At 37.1% G+C, this 22,421-nt stretch overlaps 2 protein-coding genes across 2 annotated transcripts in view; one reads left to right on the forward strand and one right to left on the reverse strand.

Annotated features, from left to right (window-relative positions):
* LOC125239451 (protein madd-4) overlaps positions 1-22,421 on the reverse strand; it is a 699,588-nt gene continuing 677,167 nt past the window's right edge. Inside the window, exons 14-29 of the mRNA XM_048147057.1 lie at positions 17,110-17,230; positions 16,566-16,687; positions 16,049-16,130; positions 15,536-15,703; positions 14,354-14,536; positions 13,164-13,316; positions 12,608-12,786; positions 11,877-11,983; positions 6,779-6,879; positions 4,141-4,233; positions 3,356-3,606; positions 3,002-3,113; positions 2,533-2,689; positions 2,022-2,167; positions 1,463-1,628; positions 1-121 (exon numbers count right to left, since the gene is read on the reverse strand). Of these exons, the coding sequence (XP_048003014.1) occupies positions 15-121; positions 1,463-1,628; positions 2,022-2,167; positions 2,533-2,689; positions 3,002-3,113; positions 3,356-3,606; positions 4,141-4,233; positions 6,779-6,879; positions 11,877-11,983; positions 12,608-12,786; positions 13,164-13,316; positions 14,354-14,536; positions 15,536-15,703; positions 16,049-16,130; positions 16,566-16,687; positions 17,110-17,230 (2,248 nt within the window). The 3' untranslated portion in view covers positions 1-14. The remainder of the gene's footprint in view (positions 122-1,462; positions 1,629-2,021; positions 2,168-2,532; positions 2,690-3,001; positions 3,114-3,355; positions 3,607-4,140; positions 4,234-6,778; positions 6,880-11,876; positions 11,984-12,607; positions 12,787-13,163; positions 13,317-14,353; positions 14,537-15,535; positions 15,704-16,048; positions 16,131-16,565; positions 16,688-17,109; positions 17,231-22,421) is intronic.
* On the forward strand, positions 17,761-19,956 carry LOC125234109. Its single transcript, XM_048140297.1, has 2 exons — positions 17,761-18,567; positions 19,351-19,956. The coding sequence occupies exons 1-2, from the start codon at positions 17,767-17,769 to the stop codon at positions 19,801-19,803; spliced, it is 1,254 nt and encodes a 417-aa protein (XP_047996254.1). The 5' UTR covers positions 17,761-17,766; the 3' UTR covers positions 19,804-19,956.

The following is a 22,421-nucleotide window of genomic DNA, read 5'->3' on the forward strand; positions in this document are numbered from 1 at the left end:
TTAAATTACTTGAACTAATAGTTACATGTCTTGCAGCACTGCGACTTGTAGCGCTGAAGGGCGCACATGTTCATGGCACGCACGTTCTCGCAGAAACGCGACGAGTCGCGACACACGCCATCTGCATAGAACAAGTAGCGTTTTTATTGAGCCATGATAAGAAAAAGCATTTTAAATGACATTTATTGAATTCATCATTAATAAATAGAATAACGATCATATGATCATGATCATAATCTCATGATTATGGTCGGATCAGGAATGATCCGGATAGAAATTGTATTGAGATCAAAACTAACGTGCAAATAAAAGCTATACTTTTGAATAATTGTTTGGTTTGTGTTTTTTTGACGTAGAACAACTGAAAATAAACTAAAGTTTTTTTTTTTGTATATTTGTAGGAATATTGCTACAATTGAAATATTAGGTAGGTAATTCAATTTCTATTAAAATTAATGTAATTAATGTGGCAGACGACTTTCTTATTCTTAAAGTAAAATTAAATTAACATCACTCAAGAAACCATGTTCAAATAGAGAGCCAGACTAATCGAGTTAAAAGTCATCCATGAATAAAATATAAGAGTTCATTGCACACACCAGACAGCTAAAATAAATTATTTAAAATTAATTAAAGTAGAATGAGGTAATAGTACTTAACAATTCAGTTAAAAATAATGTTCTAACATTGACTATTTTGTGACTCCATTTTGTGACGATATTTAATATTTTGAGACATAAAATATACTAGTTTATCTTTACAAAACGGAATGTATCTGAGTTTCAACGTCAATACACGTAATTTCATTTCTGGAGTCTAAAACGACGTGCAGCGTCAATATAAAACTAACACAAACTAATAAGGGATGTCACACTCAAATTGACGCTGTCCGCTCCGTTACACGAAACAGGTTGCTCATACCTCGCGGACATGCAACGTCACATTTTCTTAATAACGGTGGCCTTCTTTAAGACCTCGTCAGTAAACATAACAGTTCTCACTAACTTAACTATAATGTTGTACCAGTAACCCAGTCACCTCGTGGGCATGCTACGTCGCAATGTCTTTTTACGATTGGCCTCATCTTACTAGATAACAAATTAGATTTTCACAATTTTCACAAAACTATGAACCACGCGCACTTTTTGGACTGCCTGGAGCGCTCTAAGCAAACCAGCCCTCTACAGTTCTCACTAAACACATCTTCGATAAAGCCGTATCAGTGACGCAGTTACCTCGCGGGCATGCAACATCGCACTGACGTACCACGTTAGGCCTCCATAGCTCTTTATAATAAATCAGTTCTTCACAGTTCTCACAAACTTGAAATGAGCCAGGTACCGCACTGGCACGCAACGTCGCACTTTTTAGAAGGCTAATTATGAACCTGACTAAGCGAACCAGCCCTCCACAGTTCTCACCAAGCACATCATCGATAAAGCTGTATCAGTGACCCAGTTACCTCGCGGGCATGCAACGTCGCACTGACGTATCACGCTAGGCCGCCTGAGGAACTGGCAGGCTGCACCCGCGCTGCGCTCCTTGCGGCGCCTCTGTGATTGGTTGTGACGCCACACGCAGCGAAGCACGCGGTGCTGCCGGCCTGGTGTGCCGCAGGGTCCTATACACTGGGGAAGAAGAATTTATGTGAATCTTAGATAGAAACACATGGGTATATAATATCTAAAAGTATCACTTTGAATCAAAGACAGAAGCAGCAGCCTTCAATCGTATCCAATCGATTACAACAAGTGACTAATCGACCAGACAAGAGACCAATGGATCACGTTACGTAGCGTATCTCAATTATCTCTCTCTATCGCTCTTCCGTATAAGAACTAAAATATTACGACCGAACCAGTTGCAAATCGTTCGTTACGAAGCGTTGGCGATAAATCAATTGTCTACCGACCATGGTCTTCTTTGTCTATGTTGGACATCAGTCAAAAAGACTCATCTTTTTCTTTATGAATTATTTTTTAAATCATATTTATTAAAAAAATATACCAACGAATAGTTACCTTGCTCCACGGCCCAACGGCCCAAGCAGCCTTGCATGGCTGGGGTTCCCGTCTAGTCTTTTCTGGCTGCGTGCTGACGTCGCACGCCTCTGCAGCAAGAACGGTACCATTCGCGCTGACGCATTCCACTCGGCGGCGGACGACAGCTGAATGGAAATAACATATTTGATAAACATTTTTTTTTGTAAAGATATTGAGAATAGTGTATATGGATTTTAGAATTGTTTTTAATTAGCACGACAGATTAATGGTGGTATGATTCAAGGGTGAGTCACCCGTTGACAAAAAACGCTTTAAATTCAGTATACGCCATAGAATAGAATCCGTTTCAGTAGTTTTATTTCATATCATCATTTATTGCATTCATGTTCATTATATATTTCATACTTCAACATAAGTTAAGAGACCCAGCGACGAGCCACTTGGGAGACACGTCTGTTTCTAGTCATTGTTGAGTTGTGTTCGGTCTGTTGACAAGATTCATTGGACTGTACTATAATCATATAATTACCAGCGCCACTGGCGAGACAACGTATTCCCGACCACGGTGACGCTCTCCATGATGCGCAAGCGCCGGTCGAACACGCGAGCAAGACGGAGGGTGGCAATAAGCCACGCGAGAGACACTCGTCTGTCTCTACTGTTGTTGTTGAGTTGTTTTTCTTGTGCTGATAAAAATATTTGTATTAAATTCGCACTATTTGTTGAATTTATAACATAACATATTCCTACAATTAAATTTCAGTAAGAAAAAGATTAGTAAACCTCGTAGAACGTAAAACATGAACTATAATAGTCTTCAGATCGCAGAGTCTATTTTAGAAAAGAGAAGTAGCAACCAATATAATTACTGTTGTCAATAACAGACGCGACAGCCAGGGCTATTAATGCTGCTGCCTATTGGGCGTCTCCCGTATAAAAAAGAGAGGAACCTCGACACGAAAAGAAGAAGAATAACACTTAAGAGTGTATCCACTTACCTGACAAACAGCTCCTCTAACTTGATGGCCCGTCTGTCCACAGGGAGCATTACACGGAGACCAGTCTGTTGTCTTCCACGCGTACTCTTTGGCATCTACAGCTTCCACTCGTCTGCAAAAGGACGGATTTTCAGATAAGCTCATTCCATTTGACACACTTCCTTGAGAAGCAAGGACGTTTCATTGAAATATTACTTTAAGATTTTTTAATTGCTCTGAATCGAATCAAAATGTTCATTGGTTCATAAAAATAGAAACTTCTGAATAAACGTCACATTTCAATTCATGAAAAATATCATCAATAATGAGAGTATTTTACCAATTTATGATTTCATTTCATATTTTTTAACTTACTTGACTTCCGTTGTTACTTCTAGATCATCATCTTTCAAATTCTCAACTCTAACTTCATCAATGGTATTCTTCCCATAATCTTCATTGACAATAATAATGTCAGAATCATCATCTTCAGGGAAAACAATTTGCTTATCTTCCAAATTGATTATGTGGGCTTTGATAGGAGTCCCGTAGTTTTGGTACATTATGAGCGGGTCTACCATCCGCTGTCCTCTTGAGTTCCCAAAACCCTGGAAATTCCAAAACATCTGAACATATCAATTATATGTGTCCTTTTTGAGCTGATTGAAGAACATAATTCAAAAACAATAATAGCCAAAAATATATTAATAACTGGTTACTACAATGAAATCAATGAATCATAGGTAGGTACTAAAGTATTATTCTTCCATAACTACATGCGTTGGTGAAAGTAACGAAATATAATGACGACCAAATAGTAACAGAAACCGAAAACTACAACCATATTAAAATATATCATATCAACCTGAAATAAATGGACATACAAATAAATGAAAAAAATATAGGTAAGCGATAAATCCTCCTCCTCTCCTCTTGAATAAAGATAAAGAAATATTACGTAAATGAAACACCTAAACTAAAGAACCCATAAATGAGGACCTTGTTAATTGGTGATATGAAACTTTGTAAAACTACAAATAAAATAACTAATAAATGAAGACTGAAACAAAAGACCAACAAAAAATTAAACACCCGAAGAGAATACACTACTAAAACGAAACCAAAGACGCTAAAAGGTCTCTAATTCGGAATCTTCTCACCTGGATCTGCATGACCAGGAAGTGGAAGCAGGGCAGCAGACGGGAGCCACTGCTCGGTTTTGGAGGGAGCATCTGGGAGGAGACAGCGCTCTCCTTTAGTCCAAGCAGCGTTGGAAGATATAGTTGATTAGAATGTGTTGAGTTGGAGAAAATGTGATCGAGTTGGAACTCATTGACATGGATAGTTTAGTTTATTGGTTTCTACCTTATTATTTATTCAATTGTTTCCTATAGGACTGTAGGATTGTACTACAGTTAACTTTTTGTCAATGTCTCGATCTATTTAGTGACTTCAGGTGATTCAGCATGAAATAAATAGAGAGATTAATGTAATTCGAATTTTGTTCTGTGATTTTGATATTGTGCTTATTGAATGTTTATTAATTATTGTATTTATCATTCCTTTCTTCTACATAATATTTTATTGTTACTTTTGACATGTCATTTTTTATTTATTTATCACTAGATTTTGCCCGCGGCTTCGCTCGCGTCAAATTCGGAAATTGCGGAATACTTCATACAAACTTCTACCCCCCTTTCTAGGAAAGTGGGGGTTAGAAAGAGACAAAAAGTAGCCTATGTTACTCTCCATCCCTTCAACTATCTTTAATTAAAAAATCGCGTCAATTAATCGCCCCGGTTTGCCGTGAAAGACGGATAAACAAACAGACAAACACACTTTCCCATTTATAATATTAATATGGATACTTAACGTTTTTTTTAAATGGATTCTAGTAGAAACAACAAAACTTTTTTTTAAATGTACTTGAATTTCTTTGTTCAATTACATTGTAGTAAACGAATCAAATGGCAGTTTTAAAGCATTTTTAAGACCAATCTTTAAAGGTAGATAAAACAATTTACTGCCAAGGTGCCTTTGTCTACCGAATCTCATAATCAGGAGCGAGACGTAACTTCAAAGAGGCCGATAAAACCTGCCGATTTTATGGACACAATAAACTAGGAAGTTAATTCTGTATTGACAATTTGATACAGATATCACCTTGTTTTGATAAGACTACGTGTTATTGGGCATCGCACCAAAGAGAAAGAAGTGCGCTATCGGGGATTTCCATTTTCTCGGATCAGAATTGTAAGTGGAAGGCTTGACTGCACGCTCATATTGGACGTACAGGCATGTCAAACAATTGAAGCTCACACAATTATCCCGAGTCGACGCCTCACGCCCCGCCGAACGCTCCGCCCCGAGCGTCCATTTAGGGTACGCAGCCGAATGGCACAAACGCTCACGAAACGAAACGCTCGTAGATATCTATCTCTATCGCTCTTGCGTATTGGCGCGACAGAGTCAGACTGCCTTTCGCGGCGTTTCGTTTACATTTCGCGTCGCAGAAATGCCATTCGGCTACGGCACCTGGGTACGTAGCAGAATGGCACAAACGCTCACGAAATGCTCACGAAACGTAACGCTCGTAGATATCAATTCTTTCTCCATCGCTCTTGCGTATTGGCGCGACAGAGCCAGACTACCTTTCGCGGCGTTTCGTTTTCGTTTCGCGTCGCAGAAATGCCATTAGGCTACGGCACCTGGCCTTACAATTAAGGCTCCAAAAAAACATTTATCAAATTAATTGATCAGAATCGAGCCCTAGACAAAAAACTGATGAAAAATTATTTGATTTGGAATAGCGTAAAGCCAAGTTGATTAGAATGGAAAGCCAAGTTGATTAATATTTAACTATTATTACCTAACTTACTTTACTACATTACTTTTATTTTATTTGGACATTATTAATCCTTTGTTGTTCCATGACTGCAGCGTATTTAATATTTTTTATTGTTTAGTTTGAAAGAACTCAGTAATAAAAGATACACGTATTTTTTTTATTAAAAAAAAAACTTATATTTTAACGCGAAAATCACTACTTCGAGCAGAAAGAGCGTAAGTTACAAACGTCAAGACTCAACTTAATGACGTCACGTGTTGTTTCATACACCTAAGAAAACGACAAAATCTTTCCTAAAAAAAAAGTTTTAACAGTCAGCTTAAACAGTCCGAGATGTCGGACTGTCAAGTGTCACTGTCAACAAATATTGAATAAACATGAGCTATGGAATGTAGAAGTATAAGGAAGGAAATCTGTCAAAGTAGAACAGTCGAAAAATGACGTCTGTGCTTATGTGTATGCGATTGCAGCGCCATCTATCTATGGTTTTATATGTGCACTTCTGATACTCATAAAGCTTTCGCTCCTTACCTCTAATCTCCATACTACGAGCGGTGATAAGTATCACAGTCAAAGTGACATCCAAACCGGAAGATTTTTTTGGTTATAGTGGCAGCTCCGAACAACTATGTAACGTTACTTCCCCTTTAAACTATTTTTAAGAATTTTTTACTAAAAATATGGAAAAAAAATATTAAAAAATATATTTTTGTGATCTACAGACGTATATCTCGAAATGGTTTTCGATTTAGGGACATTGAAAATTTTGAAACATTGTCAATTATTTGTAGTCAGTCCTTAAGGTGCGAACTTAAATGGAAACAGAGTGTCAAAAATATTTATACACGATTTTATTGCTTATTCGGTAAGGTTGTGGATACACCTTTTTGGCACTTTGTCTACATAATTATATATTTATTACCTCGATTATAGAAATTGGAGATTCTTACCTCATTTTCGTCATAAATATCCCTGGCCTGGGAGTTGTAGGACGGAGATGCTTTCGTCGTCACCGGGTTGTGCAGGGCGTCTCGGATTTTGTCTATTTTACCTGTTTCAACAAACAATATGATAAGAGAAAATATACGACCAAAATACTTTACATAATGAACTCATATTATTCGTTTTCGTTACTCTGGTCTTTGATCGATTGATAGAATCTGTCATCCTAGTATCATGACAGAGTCATATTTGTCTACGATCTACGTGGCCAACAACAATGTGAAACAATTTTTCGAATTCTTCTCGAAATACCTCTTTTTGTGAAAGTAATTATTTGCAAAGAATTTTTTTTTTGTATTTGGGCAAATGTTGATATTTGACGTTGACCCGGTTAAGCTTACGCTTGACTATAATAATACTAGCTTTTTCCAGGCAGCTTCGCCCGCGTAGATACTAATCTAATCTTGTTTTCCCATACGAACTTTGGATCCCCATTTCACCCCCTTAGAAGGTGCATTTTGAAAAATCCTTTCTTAGTGTTCCTCTACATCTTATAAGGAACCTACGTGAGAAATTTGGAATCTCTAAGACCAGCGGTATCGAGTGTGCGTTGATATGTCATTGTCAGTCAGTGAGTCAGTCAGTTTCTTCTTTTAAAAAAATTGATGAAAATATTAATAGTTCTCTAGTACCTTTTCATAAAAAAATATGTGTTTCATGTTATTGTGCGTTTTTCTCACACACTTTATTTCCTTTTTATCTCTGCTCATCTCAAGCTAAAAAACTATGCCTAAAACGTAAACCGCCTTCGTATAAAATGCCATTTCCTAAATTATTTTACGACGTCATCTATTCTGTTTTTTGTAGCGCGTAACAAAACCACTTTGGGCGGGTGTTGAAAAATGTAAATAAATTACGGCTGTCATAAAACTCGTAAATGGGTACCGAGATTCTCGCGATAGAGGCCTAGTGAAAGTATTCAAGTAAGCTTTGCAATTTATTGACATGAAATATCATTGTAATAATTGAACATTTTGTTTTTATTAATATTATTACTGAGAGCCTGCGATGTCCCTCTACTGGGCAAAGGCCTCTCCAAGCTTTTTCCATTCCTCCCGGTTTTGAGCAGTCCTCGACCATTCCTTCAAAAAGGAGTCCAACTCGTTCCACCATCGCATACGTGGTATGCCGTGTCCCCGTTTTGGCCTTGGCTGCCACTCTGTGGTAATCTTGGCCCATAGCTCGTTCGGCATTCGGCAGACATGACCGGCCCAGTCCCACTTCAGCTTGGCCGCTTTCCGAACTACGTCGACTATTTTTGTTTTGGAGCGCAGCGTGGTGTTCCGGATACGATCCGTTAACTTCACAGTTCACACCTAATATGCTGCGCGCCATAGCTTGCTGACAAACCCCGAGTTTGGACCTCTGACTCGCCGTCAAAGACCAAGTTTGTGCATCGTAGGTGAGAATTGGAAGTATGCACATGTCCATGAGTCTTTGCTTAAGTGACAGTGGCAAATGTCATTCTTTTATTTTTATTTTGCTAATTTAAGGTACAGTCGTCTTATTTCATTATGTCTGTTATATTAACAAATTTTCAAAGTGAACCGAATTCCAATCGCTATGTATTAAAATGATATTGGATGAAAAGAAGCTGAAAAATACAATGGCGATTTTTTTTTATTCGCACCGAAGATATGTACAGTGTCTAACATTGGTACTTTTCTAAAAATATGACAAAATGATGGTATTCTTGCCATTATTTTTCAAATTTTAAATAGTAAAGCGAGTGGATTTAAACATTTTGCTGCCTTTTATTCGTCAACAAAGTTATTACGAAAACAATTTGCACGTGAAAGTAACAAAATCTACAAAAAACTCGGTTTACTTTTCTCTACAAACGTGATGTGGCTGGAGCATCCTTAACAGCGGCTTATCTCTCAGATTAATTAAGATTTGCTCCGACTGCACGGAGCTCCGACAACGGCCATTTTGAATTATTTCTCGGGGGCCTATTCTGCTGGCACGATGTACGAAATTCTTTATCAGAATAGGACGTTTATTTCTACTAAAATGATAAAGATTCCTTTGATACTTCAAAAACGGATGAGTAAGTCTGATTTTATCAACTTACATGTGTATAATTAATTTCATTTTTACAAAATTTTACTTCTTGTTTTAATTATAAACAAAAGGATTTATTAAATAACAAATTTACATAAACTGAAATACTGACTATAAGCTGAAATAGACTTGTTGTTTTAAGTTAACTGGTAGGAATTGACTTTTATATATCCAATATCATTTTAATACTTATATATATAAAAAAAATTTAGGCAACAAACAGTCATACAAACAATAAAATGAAAATACATGATGTGTTAATAGACCTTGAGTGCCCTAAAATAATTATTAAAATAATATTACTCGCTTGAATCAAAAACAAAAATAATTATTTATTCTTTATATTTATTATTTATTTGTTTATTCCTTAAATTAACATTAACAGCCATTAACATTATATTCTTCGTCAAAATTTAATTCCTTGCAACAACAACACTTGTTACAACTTACAAGTTTCATCTTTATTATCTCATCTTTACCATAATCTTACACAACTGTACCTATTTGTGTAAGATTATCCCAAAACAAATATTTTATTTTTGTCAGATTTATGAATCAGAATCAGTCACCAGTAGTTTTGGAGCAAAATCGAGTGTTTCAATCAGACATTTTATTTCCATTAGCACTATACAGTTTGAGTTAACGAATTGCTTACTATTTTATCTTTGAATTTCCAATTTAGGCGAAGCTCAGAAAGATTTTACGAAAAAGAAAAAACGTCTGAAATGATTTTTCCTCTTACCGTTTTTGAAGTAACTTTTAGAGTTCCCAGTTTTTTATATCTGAATTTCAATTTCACTTAGTCAATTCATTACGCAATCATTCTGGTATAGTCAGATATTTTAATGTTGCTCTTAAAGATAAAAAAAACAAGTTTGTTATATTTTACTACTACTATGTATATTTTAATCTCTTCTTAGACGTTAGCATATTTCTTTCTTTTGCGACATTCAAGTCTGTCATGAAATGTTTTAATTAAGATTATTGAGCTAGATTTTCATAACAATCATTGTTGCGCGAGATTTTGTGTAAATTGATGTATGTTTGGGTTTTTAAGACAGTTATGTTTTATTTGGTATTATTCCTTTCACTTCTTTCTTATCTAAAATTTATTTTACAAAAAAGAAAATACAAGAATATTCTTTGGTCTCATAACATATATCATTTTATGTTTTATGAATATTATTTTTCTCAGACGATACATTGGTATCTTCGCTTTTATAGACATATCGTTGGAATAATATCAGTAGTTCGTGCAAGGAAAATATTTTACAAACGTGAAAGTTCGTTGCTTCCAATAAAATAACTTCGATTTGTAGTAAAATTCTCGAATACATATTTCATGTTATTCCTTTCGAATAAAAAGAGCCATTGTGCTTATATGCAGCGCCGGCCCGTGCACTCGATCTGGGTAGAGCGAGTTTGAATTTTGGCGCCCTTGGGATGAAGCTTTACGGCGTAGATAAAAAAATCGCGAGCGTAGCGAGCGCGAAATTTTTTTCATAGTAATGCCGCAAGGCAATACAGAATTTATGGATTTCATCATACAGAAAAGGGACAAGGGTTGAACTTTCTCAGTCGCACCCTAGTATAGTTACGTGGGGCTGAACGTCGATATCATGTAGGTACTACTAGGTACATAAAATAACAAACAAAAGTACTATAGTGGCCAAGTCAAGAAATCAGACTTGAAATGAAAACGCTAGAGCTGTGCGCGTAGCCGAATGGCATTTTTTCGTAAGTACGCCGCTGGCTCTCGCGCCAAAGCAAGAACGATAGAGAAGTAAATAGTAAGCGCGATTGTGCCATTCGGCTAGCCACCCTGATGTAAATAGTAAGCGCGAGCGAAGCGAGCGCGATTATTTTTCCTATTGACGCAATTTATTAAAACTCAACCCGCTAGCGGGGAAGCAGCGAGTTTCCAAGCTTTGATGAACTGCAGAGCTGCGGTCTTTGGCATATTTTGGGGTATTTTGACTTCACAGGGCGCCTATGTTCCCGACTATTAGGCCTTATATTTCGCCATCACTATTATTTTTATAGAACTAAGAGTTGTAATTAAGACATTAACTGCGAATTCTATCGTCAACATCAGGATGCCCATTTGAGAGTTGTAATTATTTTGCTACTAAGTGCCCTTCCTTCCTTCCTCCTCCTCCTTCCTTCCTTCCTTCCTCCTTTGAAGTTCGCTCATCTCCTGTGACTTACAATATTGCGCCTCTCTGAGACTTTTCGCGCCTTTGGCTTTATGAGGCACTCCGCTTTGGACTATCGGATAGACTCATATTTTTGCATTTGGATAACGACGTAGCTTTGTCTTTGGGCCGCAAAACAATGTGGTTCGTCAAGGACTAGAATCCTCCTTTTACGACGCCCTAGCAACAGCGACTTAATGAATGTTGGTATATGTTGGCTATGTGGTGCAACTTTCCACTTAATCTGAATTACAAATCTAGATTTTCAATAGGTGTATTAATTCCCGACTCCTCTCGCCATTTTGTGAAATGTGCGCGCCCACACAATGTATAATTTTTTTGTATGGATTTTTCCACATTCTCGATTTTGGCGCCCCCTTACCATGTGGCGCCTAGAGCGGCCGCTCCACTCGCTCTACCCTTAATCCGGCCCTGCTTATATGTTCATAGTAACATAGTTGTACATTTAATAATCTTTGTTAAAAATTGTTAAATATTTAAATAATATTAATTTGTCAATAATAACGGCCATTGAACTAAACAGCACTGTTTGCAGACGTTCTGCTTTATTCAAAAAAGTATAGTAGGGGTGGAGCGTCGAAACCGGGTAACATGCAATATTAAGTGGCACGCCGGTAGCTGTATAGTACTTAGTAGCTCAGATGCTGTCAATCTAGTGACCGTGATCTTACCTAAAGAAATAATAATTTGATTTTTTTAGGATAGTAACTTCTTTATTATTATTTAAAATGTATTATTCGTTTTCAAAAGTACTAAAAATACTTACCCTTCTGTTTCCCTTTAAAGCTTTTCCGCGTGTCGCCGGGCCGTTGCTCGTGGGATTGGTCATCCGATCTGCCCCCCACCATAGCTCGGTAGCGGCCATCGGTTCTGCTGTAGGCAAAACGACATTTACAGCAAAATTGACAAGCTAAAAGCCAAGAGCCCAACAGCCAAGAGTAAGCCCATTTAAAATATATAATAAAATTTTTTAACATGAGGTATTTATAACAAACTAGCGACCCGCCCCGGCTTCGCACGGGTACTATACATATAAACCTTCCTCTACAATCACTCTATCTATTTAAAAAAACCGCATCAAAATCCGTTGCGTAATTTTAAAGATTTAAGCATACATAGGGACATAGGGACAGAGAAAGCGACTTTGTTTTATACTATGTAGTGATTTATAACAAATTCGCCTATAGGGAAATTACGCACAACTCTACGCAGCACATAGTAGAGAGCATAGGCTGTGTAATCTAAGATCACAGCGGTAGCGCTGTGGTCATAGATTTCACAAATAATGGAAGATTCCCCAAAAACTGCATTCTAAGGTCCCTTCGAATATACCCGAATGCCCTTTGGATTCAAAACCGCACCTACGTATTTTGATCTAGCCATTGGTGGGTGGTTCTTCAAGCAAGTGGTGGTGGTGGTGCAAGTGGTTATACGCCAGTTTTATAGTTAGTCCAGTTTAACTACAATGCAAACATTGTTTAAAGGAGCAGCACTGACCTGTCAGCTAAAGGCGAGGACGGTTCGTCCAGCGCTTTATGCCGTTCTATCTCCTCGCTGGACGGGAACTCGCCTGGTCGCGGCTTGACCAGTAATGTCAGGTTGGCGCTGGAGCGGCCGGCAACGCATGTGTAGATGCCGTGATCTCGGAGCGATAGGGAGTTTATGCGGAGAGCGCCCTGAGGAGAAAAGTATGACATAATCTTTAAGGGCAGAAATAGTTCTGAAACATGGCGGCAAGATCGCTAAGTGGTATGGCGGAGGCGGACGTAGTCAAAGTATTCTTCAACGTATCCAGTGCAATTTATATATTTGCTGGTTTATTCCTTCGGACCTTCCTGCCTTAAGCAGATGCTGTCCAAGAGTTTTTACCATTTACAGCATATTAAACGAAGATACTTGTCACAAGTAAATATTGCATTCCTTTAGGAAATTCAATTTTCTCAAAAACTACAAAATACTACTACTTTTTCTATAAAAACACAATATTTGGCCTAATCTCTCGTCAATGGTGACTGGATAGCCCTAATATTTATTTTGTATCAACCCTTCATACCTTTTTCGATATCTTGTACTTCTTCGACTTGGTGATGATCTGATGGTCCTTCGCCCACTGGATCTTGGTGCGATTATAGCCTTTGACTGGACACTTTATCTTCACCTGCGTCCCGTAGAACACGGTGGCTGAACCTCCAACTTTCACCGTCACCTTTGGAAGCAAATACAAAAATTGTTAGTCTAAATATATAAAACAAGAAACTGACTGAGTGACTGATTGACATATCAAAGCACAGCCGAAACCGCTGGTCTCAGAGATTCCAAATTTGGCACATAGATTCCTCATAAGGTGAAGAGGTGCACTAAGAAAGGATTTTTCAAAATTCACCTCCTAAGGGGGTGAAATGGGGGTCCAAAGTTTGTATAGGAAAACAAGATTAGATTATTACGCGGGCGAAGCCACGGGAAAAAGCTAGTTGCCTAATAAAAAAACCGTAGAAAGATTTCACATATTCAGCACAATATCGGCGACAGCTTGTTAAACTTAAGTTGAGGTGGTTGAGGAAATGTGTAATGAGATTTGTAAGTGACCTTGGGACTTGACTGTTGGGAAAAAAGTGTAATTTTTTTTTATTGTAGACTGATCAGCGATATGATGGAAAGTGAAGACAGAGTCTAAGATGGATTTCATTTCATTTCGTTTCAAAAGTTGCGTAGGTATTTTCTGTAAATACTTATAATATTTCTGTAATTTAGACTTATTTATTACAACTTAAACAATAAGTGTTCCACGGCGGAATCTCGATCCTGAAAGACCACCAAACAGTTTTGAAATCTTATTGATTAGAGCTTTTATTAATTTTAAAATCTTATTAATTAGTCAGTAGTAGTAGTCACTGGCACAGTATAATAAAGAGTACTATCGTACAGTATGGCCACTCCCGCTCCCCGCTGAAAGCGCCGCCCACCCCCTCTCGGTTATCTCACAGTTACCGCCTGTCAAAAACGTGAACAATCGACCTGTCATATCTCACTCATACAAGCATGGTACGCGTTCACCTACACGAGCTTAGAATGTGTGCTAGGAACGCGTCTCTTTCATACATTTGATCGCCAGTGTCCGAGATGTGTCACTGGAGAGATACAACCTCGGAGCCCTCGTGCTAAATCTACAACTAATTCAAATCATAAAGCTGCGAAATATTTTAGAAACAAACGTAATATCTAGGTACGTCCAGAGCATCCTACCTTCTTCTTCTTTGGATCGTGTTGTATGTAAGAAGAATTGTCCAGCTGGATCTCTGGAGCAGACGTGTCCAGAAGACAGGGTCGACTGTTACAGGACTTGGTTGGTGCTGGCTTGGGAGAATTGCAGAAGGACACAGGCCGTTCCACCACGTGGGACTGGGCCATTATTTGCTTGCATTCCACCTGGGAAAACATATTGGTGGTTATTACATACATACAATCACGCCTGTATCCCATAAGGGGGTAGGCAGAACACATGAAACTACTAAAGCTTCAGTGCCACTCTTGGCAAATAAGGGGTTGAAAGAAAACGAAACTGTGACATTGCAGTGACAGGTTGCCAGCCTCTCGCCTACGCCACAATTTAACCCATATCCCATAGTCGCCTTCTACGACACCCACGGGAAGAAAGGGGGTGGTGAAATTCTTAACCCGTCACCACACAGGCTATTAATTGAACAATATCGACAAATTACAGGAGTAGCAAATTACATTGTAAACAAAAAGTGATTCTTCTATTGTAATTTCACCTTGAACAACGCTGTGCAACAAAATCTACGATGTCTGGCTTTATGTTCGTCGGGTGCGCCTTTAAAATTGATTACCAAAACTGAGAGAAGAGTGAAGCGGACGGAGTGGCAAAAGTGCGTTGGAGATGGTCGCAAGTTCGTCGATGAGACCTGGTTTGCGGCACTTGCTGACAAAAGGGAAAGAAGACATAAATGGTGTCTTGTCGAAACGTCGCAATCGGTTGCGAGCTTCCTTTGTCAGCTATGTGGCAAAATATGTCGCTCTCGCATACGAGTAGGTCTCTTTAGTCATTAAAAGCGATGTCTCTCGGACATTGCACCATAAATCGTCTGAAATAGATGCTAAGGCCAGTAGGCAGTAGGCGGGTGCGCTTGTACAGTTATCATCAATAGTATCGAATTAAAACAACTCGCTAAAAGTATTTGCCGCCCTAAATGACATATCTAGAAAGGTGCATTCGGACAGTTCGCGTATGTTTCTCAATGATCTTATTTACATTATATTAGTTTCACTATTAGAGAATTCTAACTGTACAAAGACGGAGAATTTTATTAAAAATGCGATATTGTAAAATGTCTCGGTCCTCTCTAATCCAGCGTATCAACAATAAAGATTATGAGAATGAGTATGAAGACAAAGTACGACACTCACGTCTCTTTGTTTTATCCCCCCTCCACAAGTCTTGGAGCACTTGGACCATTCTCCCGTATGCCAGCGGACGGGGCAGTCAAGCACATTGCAGTACTGCCGGTCTGGGGGCGGCGGTTGTGGGCACATGCTGTTTGGTACGACTACGGTGTTTGTGCCGCCGCGGGTTACCTGTATAGGAAAAGGGACTTTTCAATCTATACAACGTATGGATTCAAAGTTAGATACATACACAGTGGAAATATAAATAAAAATAAAATAATTACGACAACTAATAATCTCACTTACTTAGTATGTACTATTTACTAGATATTAATTGAAAGGCTATACTCGTATTCCTCGTCGCTTGCCGCTCTTCGTTGCCTTTTACATGTTGCATCAATAATTTAATGGATTTAGAGGCATCCATAAATTTTGGCGTTTATACAAATCACCAGAATCCCAATGCGTGATGCCATGATTGCTCATAATTAATGGACAAACTTATAATAAGTAGCTATAATAACATAGTCTTACCTCGTGAATACACGAGACTTCCCTCGTCTGTATACCAATACCGCAGGATTTGGTACACTGGGAAAACTCGGTGTAGTTCCATCTGAAAGAAACAATAAATAATTAGCAATTTAGTACTTCATTACATTTCCTATAACGCAAGACATACTCCCGTATTGGCTTACACAGACATGAAAAACGTTGTCGCCCACTTGACAATACTTGTATAGTTATAGACTCGAAGGCCAGTGATGATGATGAAGTTAAGTAATATTTATTTAGTTTGTATAATTATGGTTTATGGCGACTTGCAAAAACGGTGTCTACGGAAGCTGCTATTACAACCTACTTACTATGGTTATGTGTCTTCTACACTTAACTATGGTCTTAATCTTTGGGGAAATTCTGTTCAGTAAAATTTTGGAAAAATAATTGATATAATATATGTAGGTAAGGCAAGAACTGAACCCAGAGAAGATAACCTCAGAGAAGAGCTAAATCTAGTAATAACAACCCAATCCACACATGATTTGCTAACCTTGGCGGACACGGATGGTCGTTGCAAGTCCTGACTCTGTTCTCAGGTTTCGTCAGCGGATCGCACATGTATGGCGATGCGTTCTTCCCATCTTCATCTCTCACGCACTGGATTATCAGCTCCTGTAATATAACATTTATTTAGTCACCTACTTCTGAACGCAAATAAGCCCTGGATATGAATGTTTGATAGTTGAAAGAAGGAAGAATTTGTGCAGAACCGAAAGTACTAGTTAAGTGTCTAATTGTCAATTGTAACTAAAGGAGTATAAACTTAGCAACTTGCTGGACATTATTATATACAAAATAGAAAGTACAATGGGATTATGCCTATAGGCGTTTAGACTCCGCCAAGGTGTTAAGTATAGTTTAAAAATTTCAACTCTATCAAATTCTCAAAAAGCTAGTACAAAGTTTCTGAAATCAGTTTATAGAAAATTGCTGAGTATAAATATCGAGGAAAGTGGCACTCTCTTTTGGAAACCGATAAGCCTTTGAGTCGCTGAGCCACTCTAGATGGTTTCTTAGAAACACTAGAAACTTACCTGGACACCACTAAGACAGGACGCGCTGCAGCTTGTATACCCCTTCTCCTTCCAGGAGTAGGACTTGCCAGGAGACCCCGGCGCTACCCTGATGTTGCTTGACGTGCCGTAGGTAAGGGACCTGCGGGGGATGAGATGTTTTAGAATTTAGAGTGTGAAGAGCTTCATGCCAATGTGCAAGGAAAATATATTTTGGGCAATTTTTATTGTTTTTCGAAGTTTTTTATATTAAATTCAGACTTTGATATTTGATCCCTCTTAGAAATTACCTATCTCGTTATAAATACTTTTATTAGTAGATAACATCTACTCTGATAACAAAAATATAGGTCGTTTATCTTCCGCGTGTATAAAGTCGATAAGAATAATTTGATAGTGAAGAACACCTTATTTTGTGGTCATTTCAATTTTGTTAATATTATTCTTGTTCACCCACTTTCTCAGTAAAAGAGTCGCTTTTTTTTAATCCATCCTCGCACCATTTTTTTCACGGTGTATGTACTAAAAGTGTATGATGTTATATCAAGATAACGTATTTGAAACATGAATGTCATCTTATTGATAAGTATTATCGGGCGTTGTCGATATTACTTATCACAAATGATTAACTTTAAATAAACATCAGATACCACTCTTACAGTACTTGTCGAAGCAAGAATGTCTCTAGACGTCAATATTAGTGAACCTGAAGAATTTAACTGCCAAGAACTACACACTTCTATTGAAAAAGCCGCTCTTATCAAAGGAATAAAGGATTTCAAATATCATGTAGATACTATTAGTGGAAAAGGAGACAACTACATCGCAAATTTATTTAGAGTGATCATTAAAAATACTGAAGATGAAACAAATAGTGTTAATGTTATTGTGAAAACACTTATAAATACAGCAAGACAAGAAACATTTAGTGAATTGCACAAACGAGAAGTCAAAGTTTATAATAAAGTTTTACCCATGTTTAATCGAATACAAGAAGTTATTAATGACGATGACAGAGTGATATTTCCAGATTGTTTATTATCGAGTTTTGAAGAAGAACAAGAGATTTTGATACTTGAAGATATGCAAGATAAAGGTTATGCAATGAGTGATAAGGTGGCTAAATTTGAGTCATTATCTTTTGAAGAAATCGAAACAATATTAAAGGAGTTAGCAAAGTTTCATGCACTCTCTTTGATTGGTCAAAAAAAAGAGCCCGAAGAATTTAAAAAGTTACAGAGTAAGTTTAAAGATTTGATGTTTGATAACAGATTTCTGAACAAAAGCAATTTGAGAAAGTATTTCGTGGATTCTTTTGAGATGTCATTAAAAGTTGTTGAGGATGTGGAACTCAAGAAAGTATTAGAACAAATAGGAACGCGACTAATAGACTTGTTAAGACTGTATACTTCGCCAAAGAAGTTTAATGTATTATGCCATGGTGACTGCTGGGTTAATAATGTGCTGTTTAAAAAGACGGTAAGGATTCTTATATTATTTACACAAAATTCACTTTCTTATGCTTATCTTTCGTTGGTAGAAAACAATCATAAAGCCCGCTTCATTGTAAACAGCCACCGTGGGCGCAGCATAACCCACTGCACCCTTGTTGAGTACTGGCATCTTTACTCACCGGCAGAAACTTATTAACGTTTTATCAAGACAATTGACAGACTTAGCGTTGACCTTAGCGTTTTGACGATGCATTAGAGATTGTGGTAACAAAACTTAAGTAAGACCCAATTAACTCTAAAAGCCTTATGTACGGTCCGAATTCCGATGTGATCCAGTTGATGTGTTCACTGTCAAATTGATAAGATAAGATACCTACACTATGACGTAGCATACAATCTGACTGGGTGTGTGCATATTGATAATGTACACAGTTATTTCAGGAACAATGATAATAGGCGAGACGACTAAAAAAAACTAATTAGTCCGTCAGTTAGATTATCAAAGAATTTTAGACAAGTATTTTTTATTTTTTCTCGTAAACGAAAAATGACGACGGTACATAACAGTGCGTTGAAGTTTCGCGTGACGTCACGCCTAGGTAAAATTTTTACTTAGAAGTGACGTCACAAGCCGCCACCCCGGAACTTTGATGCTCTATATCTTTGTATTTTTTATTATGTCAGTATTTTTGGACGATCTAACTGACGGACTAAACAGAATGCCATTTTTGACCACATTTTATAAAAATTATGTATATGCTTTAACTTTTTTTACAGTTTTCAAGAAACAAATTAATTGTTATTTCAGGAAGACGGAGATCGACTATGCTTTCTAGACTTCCAGGCGTTACGAAACGCTAATCCAGCCACCGACGTTCTACATTTCCTGTACCTATGCACCAACTCCAACTTCAGATCGCAACATTTAGAAAACCTCTTAGACGCATATTACGAAAGTTTCCAAACATTCTCCAATTTATTCAACGTAGATGCAAGTTTAATCTATCCGAAGGAGGATTTTTACGAGGATGTGAGGGGAAGTTTGCCTTTCGGGTTCTTGATAGCTTTCATAGAGTTGAGGATAGTCTCGTGTACAGCAGAGGATATTGATTTTTTGAGAGGCTCCAATCTTTCGCTGAATACTTTGTCAACGAATGACAATGAGCTGTTTAAAATTAGGATCAATGATGTGGTAAAAGAAGCGTCGAATAACGGTACTATAGAGAGGTTGATCGATGAAATGTCTAGGTTTAGTTATTAAACATGATTTTGTTCAGTATTTTATAGTTTAGTAGCTTTTACCCGCGGCTTCGCTCGTCTTAACCCTTAAATGCATATTGTTGCCATTTGGCAACAATGTATGTATATTTTGTATATTTTGTATGTATGTATGTATATTTAGCTAGTTTATAGCCAAAATATAAGCTGGACTTCTTTATTTATTTTTCCTAGATCCTACATCTCAATTACTAAATAAAAACATTATTTCCAACCATTTTAGAAAATATGGCGGAAAAGTGTGAAAAAACTGGATGATGGTGATTTTTATTACATGATACAGGCAGATTTTTTCAGAGTTAGTAACTATTTTATGTTTAATCATTTTATCATAGGGGTTTCTCAAATAGTGTACCTTTTTAATAGTAGTAAAAGTTTTCTTATAAATTTTACTAGTAATTATATATTTATACTAGCTTTTACCCGCGGCTTCGCCCGCGTAATAAAAGTATTCATTAAGATTTTCATTTGAATCCTTAGGGTTCTCTGTAGGTATATTTATCTGCGATTATTTCGATTGCACATAATACTTTTGCTTGCAATGATTGTAGAAATATTACACATCGACCACAGCGTAGGTAATTCTATATACGCTGGGGAAACCTTTATAAACATCCCACATAGCCCGTATTTCGACACTATGATCGGTGGGTAAAAAGTACTTTTTTCTATTATCCCTTACAATTTTTTACATTTTGCTTATACTTATCGCAAACGTAATCTTCAAGCAAGCAAACAACGATCGTCTTAGAGCACATTGATTGTAAGAGACCGCCGACCGATTATCCGTATCCCTCTAACGATACCCATATTATCCGTATCCGTATCCCTATCGCTATCGCTATCGCTATCGCTATCGCTATCGCTATCGCTATCGCTATCGCTATCCCTATCCCTATCGCTATCCCTATCGCTATCCCTATCCCTATCCCTTATCAAGATGTTTAATGATATAACACTTTAAGTTCTCGCGCTTTGTACACATATTTAAAGTCACATACAGGTCGAACGCGATTAATTAACATTATTTTTACCTTTTTTCCCAACGTTTCGGCCAGGTTGCACTGGCCGTGGTCGCGGAAGACTGACGTCCCAGCAAAATGTCACCGGAGATGTAAACAACACAAAACTACCCGATATTAATTTATATAAATGTTCGGGGTAGACAAATAAATATAATCTACCCGCTTTTAGTTAATTTTTATTTCCCACCATGTTTATTTTAAAGGTAAAAATAATGTTAATTAATCGCGTTCGACCTGTATGTGACTTTAAATATATGTTTAATGATTTCTTATCAAGTGCTAAAATATAAAGTTTCATGGTTTTATCTTTTAAAATTAAGAAATCCCATACAAACTTTCAACCTCTTTTTCAACCCCTTCATCCCTTTTTTTCGAAATAAAAAGTAGCCTATGTTTTGTCTCAGGGTCTAAAGATTGTCTGTTCCAAATTTCATCAAAATCGGCTGCGTAGTTTAAGCGGGAAAGCGTAACAGACAGACAGACAGACAGACAGACAGACAGACAGACAGACAGACAGAGTTACTTTCGCATTTATAATATTAGTATGGATAGTATGGATATGGATAGTATGGATAAGTAAGATTTAGCCTATTTTACTTCTAACACTGATTTAGTATTAAAATCGATGTTAAATATTTTTTTATTATTTTTCCTAGAGTCAGAAAACCATTGTCTATCACATTATTAATTTCTAGTTAAAAGAAAAAAATCATGCATTTAAGGGTTAAATTTGAAAATTGCAGAATGCTCCATACAAACTTCCACCCCCCGTTTTAGGGAAGTGGGAGGTTAGAAAGAGACAAAATGTAGCCTATGTCACTCTCTAGCCCTTCAACTCCACTTAAAAAATCACATCAATTGGACGGTGTTATGGAATAGCGAACTAAGCGCCAAAATCCGAAAAAAAAGTTATGAATGCAGTTCGGATATAAATGTGATAATCTATAGTATTGACTATTTATTTGTTGAAAAATCATGCTTACAGCCTTATTTTAAGGGGTAGAATCAAGCGACACGTTAAAATTTGTATGGCCCTGTGTACTAAGTCGTTACGTAAAAACGAATTGAACGCCAAATTTACTTTTACAAATTATAATAAGCGTATATTCTAAATCGCAAAATCGAGTTAAACGCCATAAAAATGTTATTAATTCGTTTTGGTTTAAAGTTTTGATGATTTATAAACGCAATATCGATTTAACCGCCCTAATAGTGTCGTTTAATTCGTTGTTACATATTTGAAATTGCAGGATATTTCGCTTAATGAGAACTAAGTATCAAGAGGTTTTGTTATATCATAATATCTTATGTGTGTAATTCTGGCTAGTACTAATGAATTATTATTAGTTACAATGCCAATTTTGCCATATATGCTGATTTTTTTGACATTTATTAAAAAAAGTTGATTGGAGAACAAAACTAAATTGTTAGACGGATTAGTCCTAATCATTGTGGAGGAAAACATTGTTTTTCATTTATTTACAATAGCACTATTTACTCAAATATATGGAATGTTATTTTATTCCAGTATTCACTTTACCTCTAACAATTTGCATTAAAGAATCAAGCGACAAAA

The sequence above is a fragment of the Leguminivora glycinivorella genome, chromosome 2, assembly GCF_023078275.1.
Source record: "Leguminivora glycinivorella isolate SPB_JAAS2020 chromosome 2, LegGlyc_1.1, whole genome shotgun sequence".
In the NCBI taxonomy this organism is placed as follows: domain Eukaryota; kingdom Metazoa; phylum Arthropoda; class Insecta; order Lepidoptera; family Tortricidae; genus Leguminivora; species Leguminivora glycinivorella.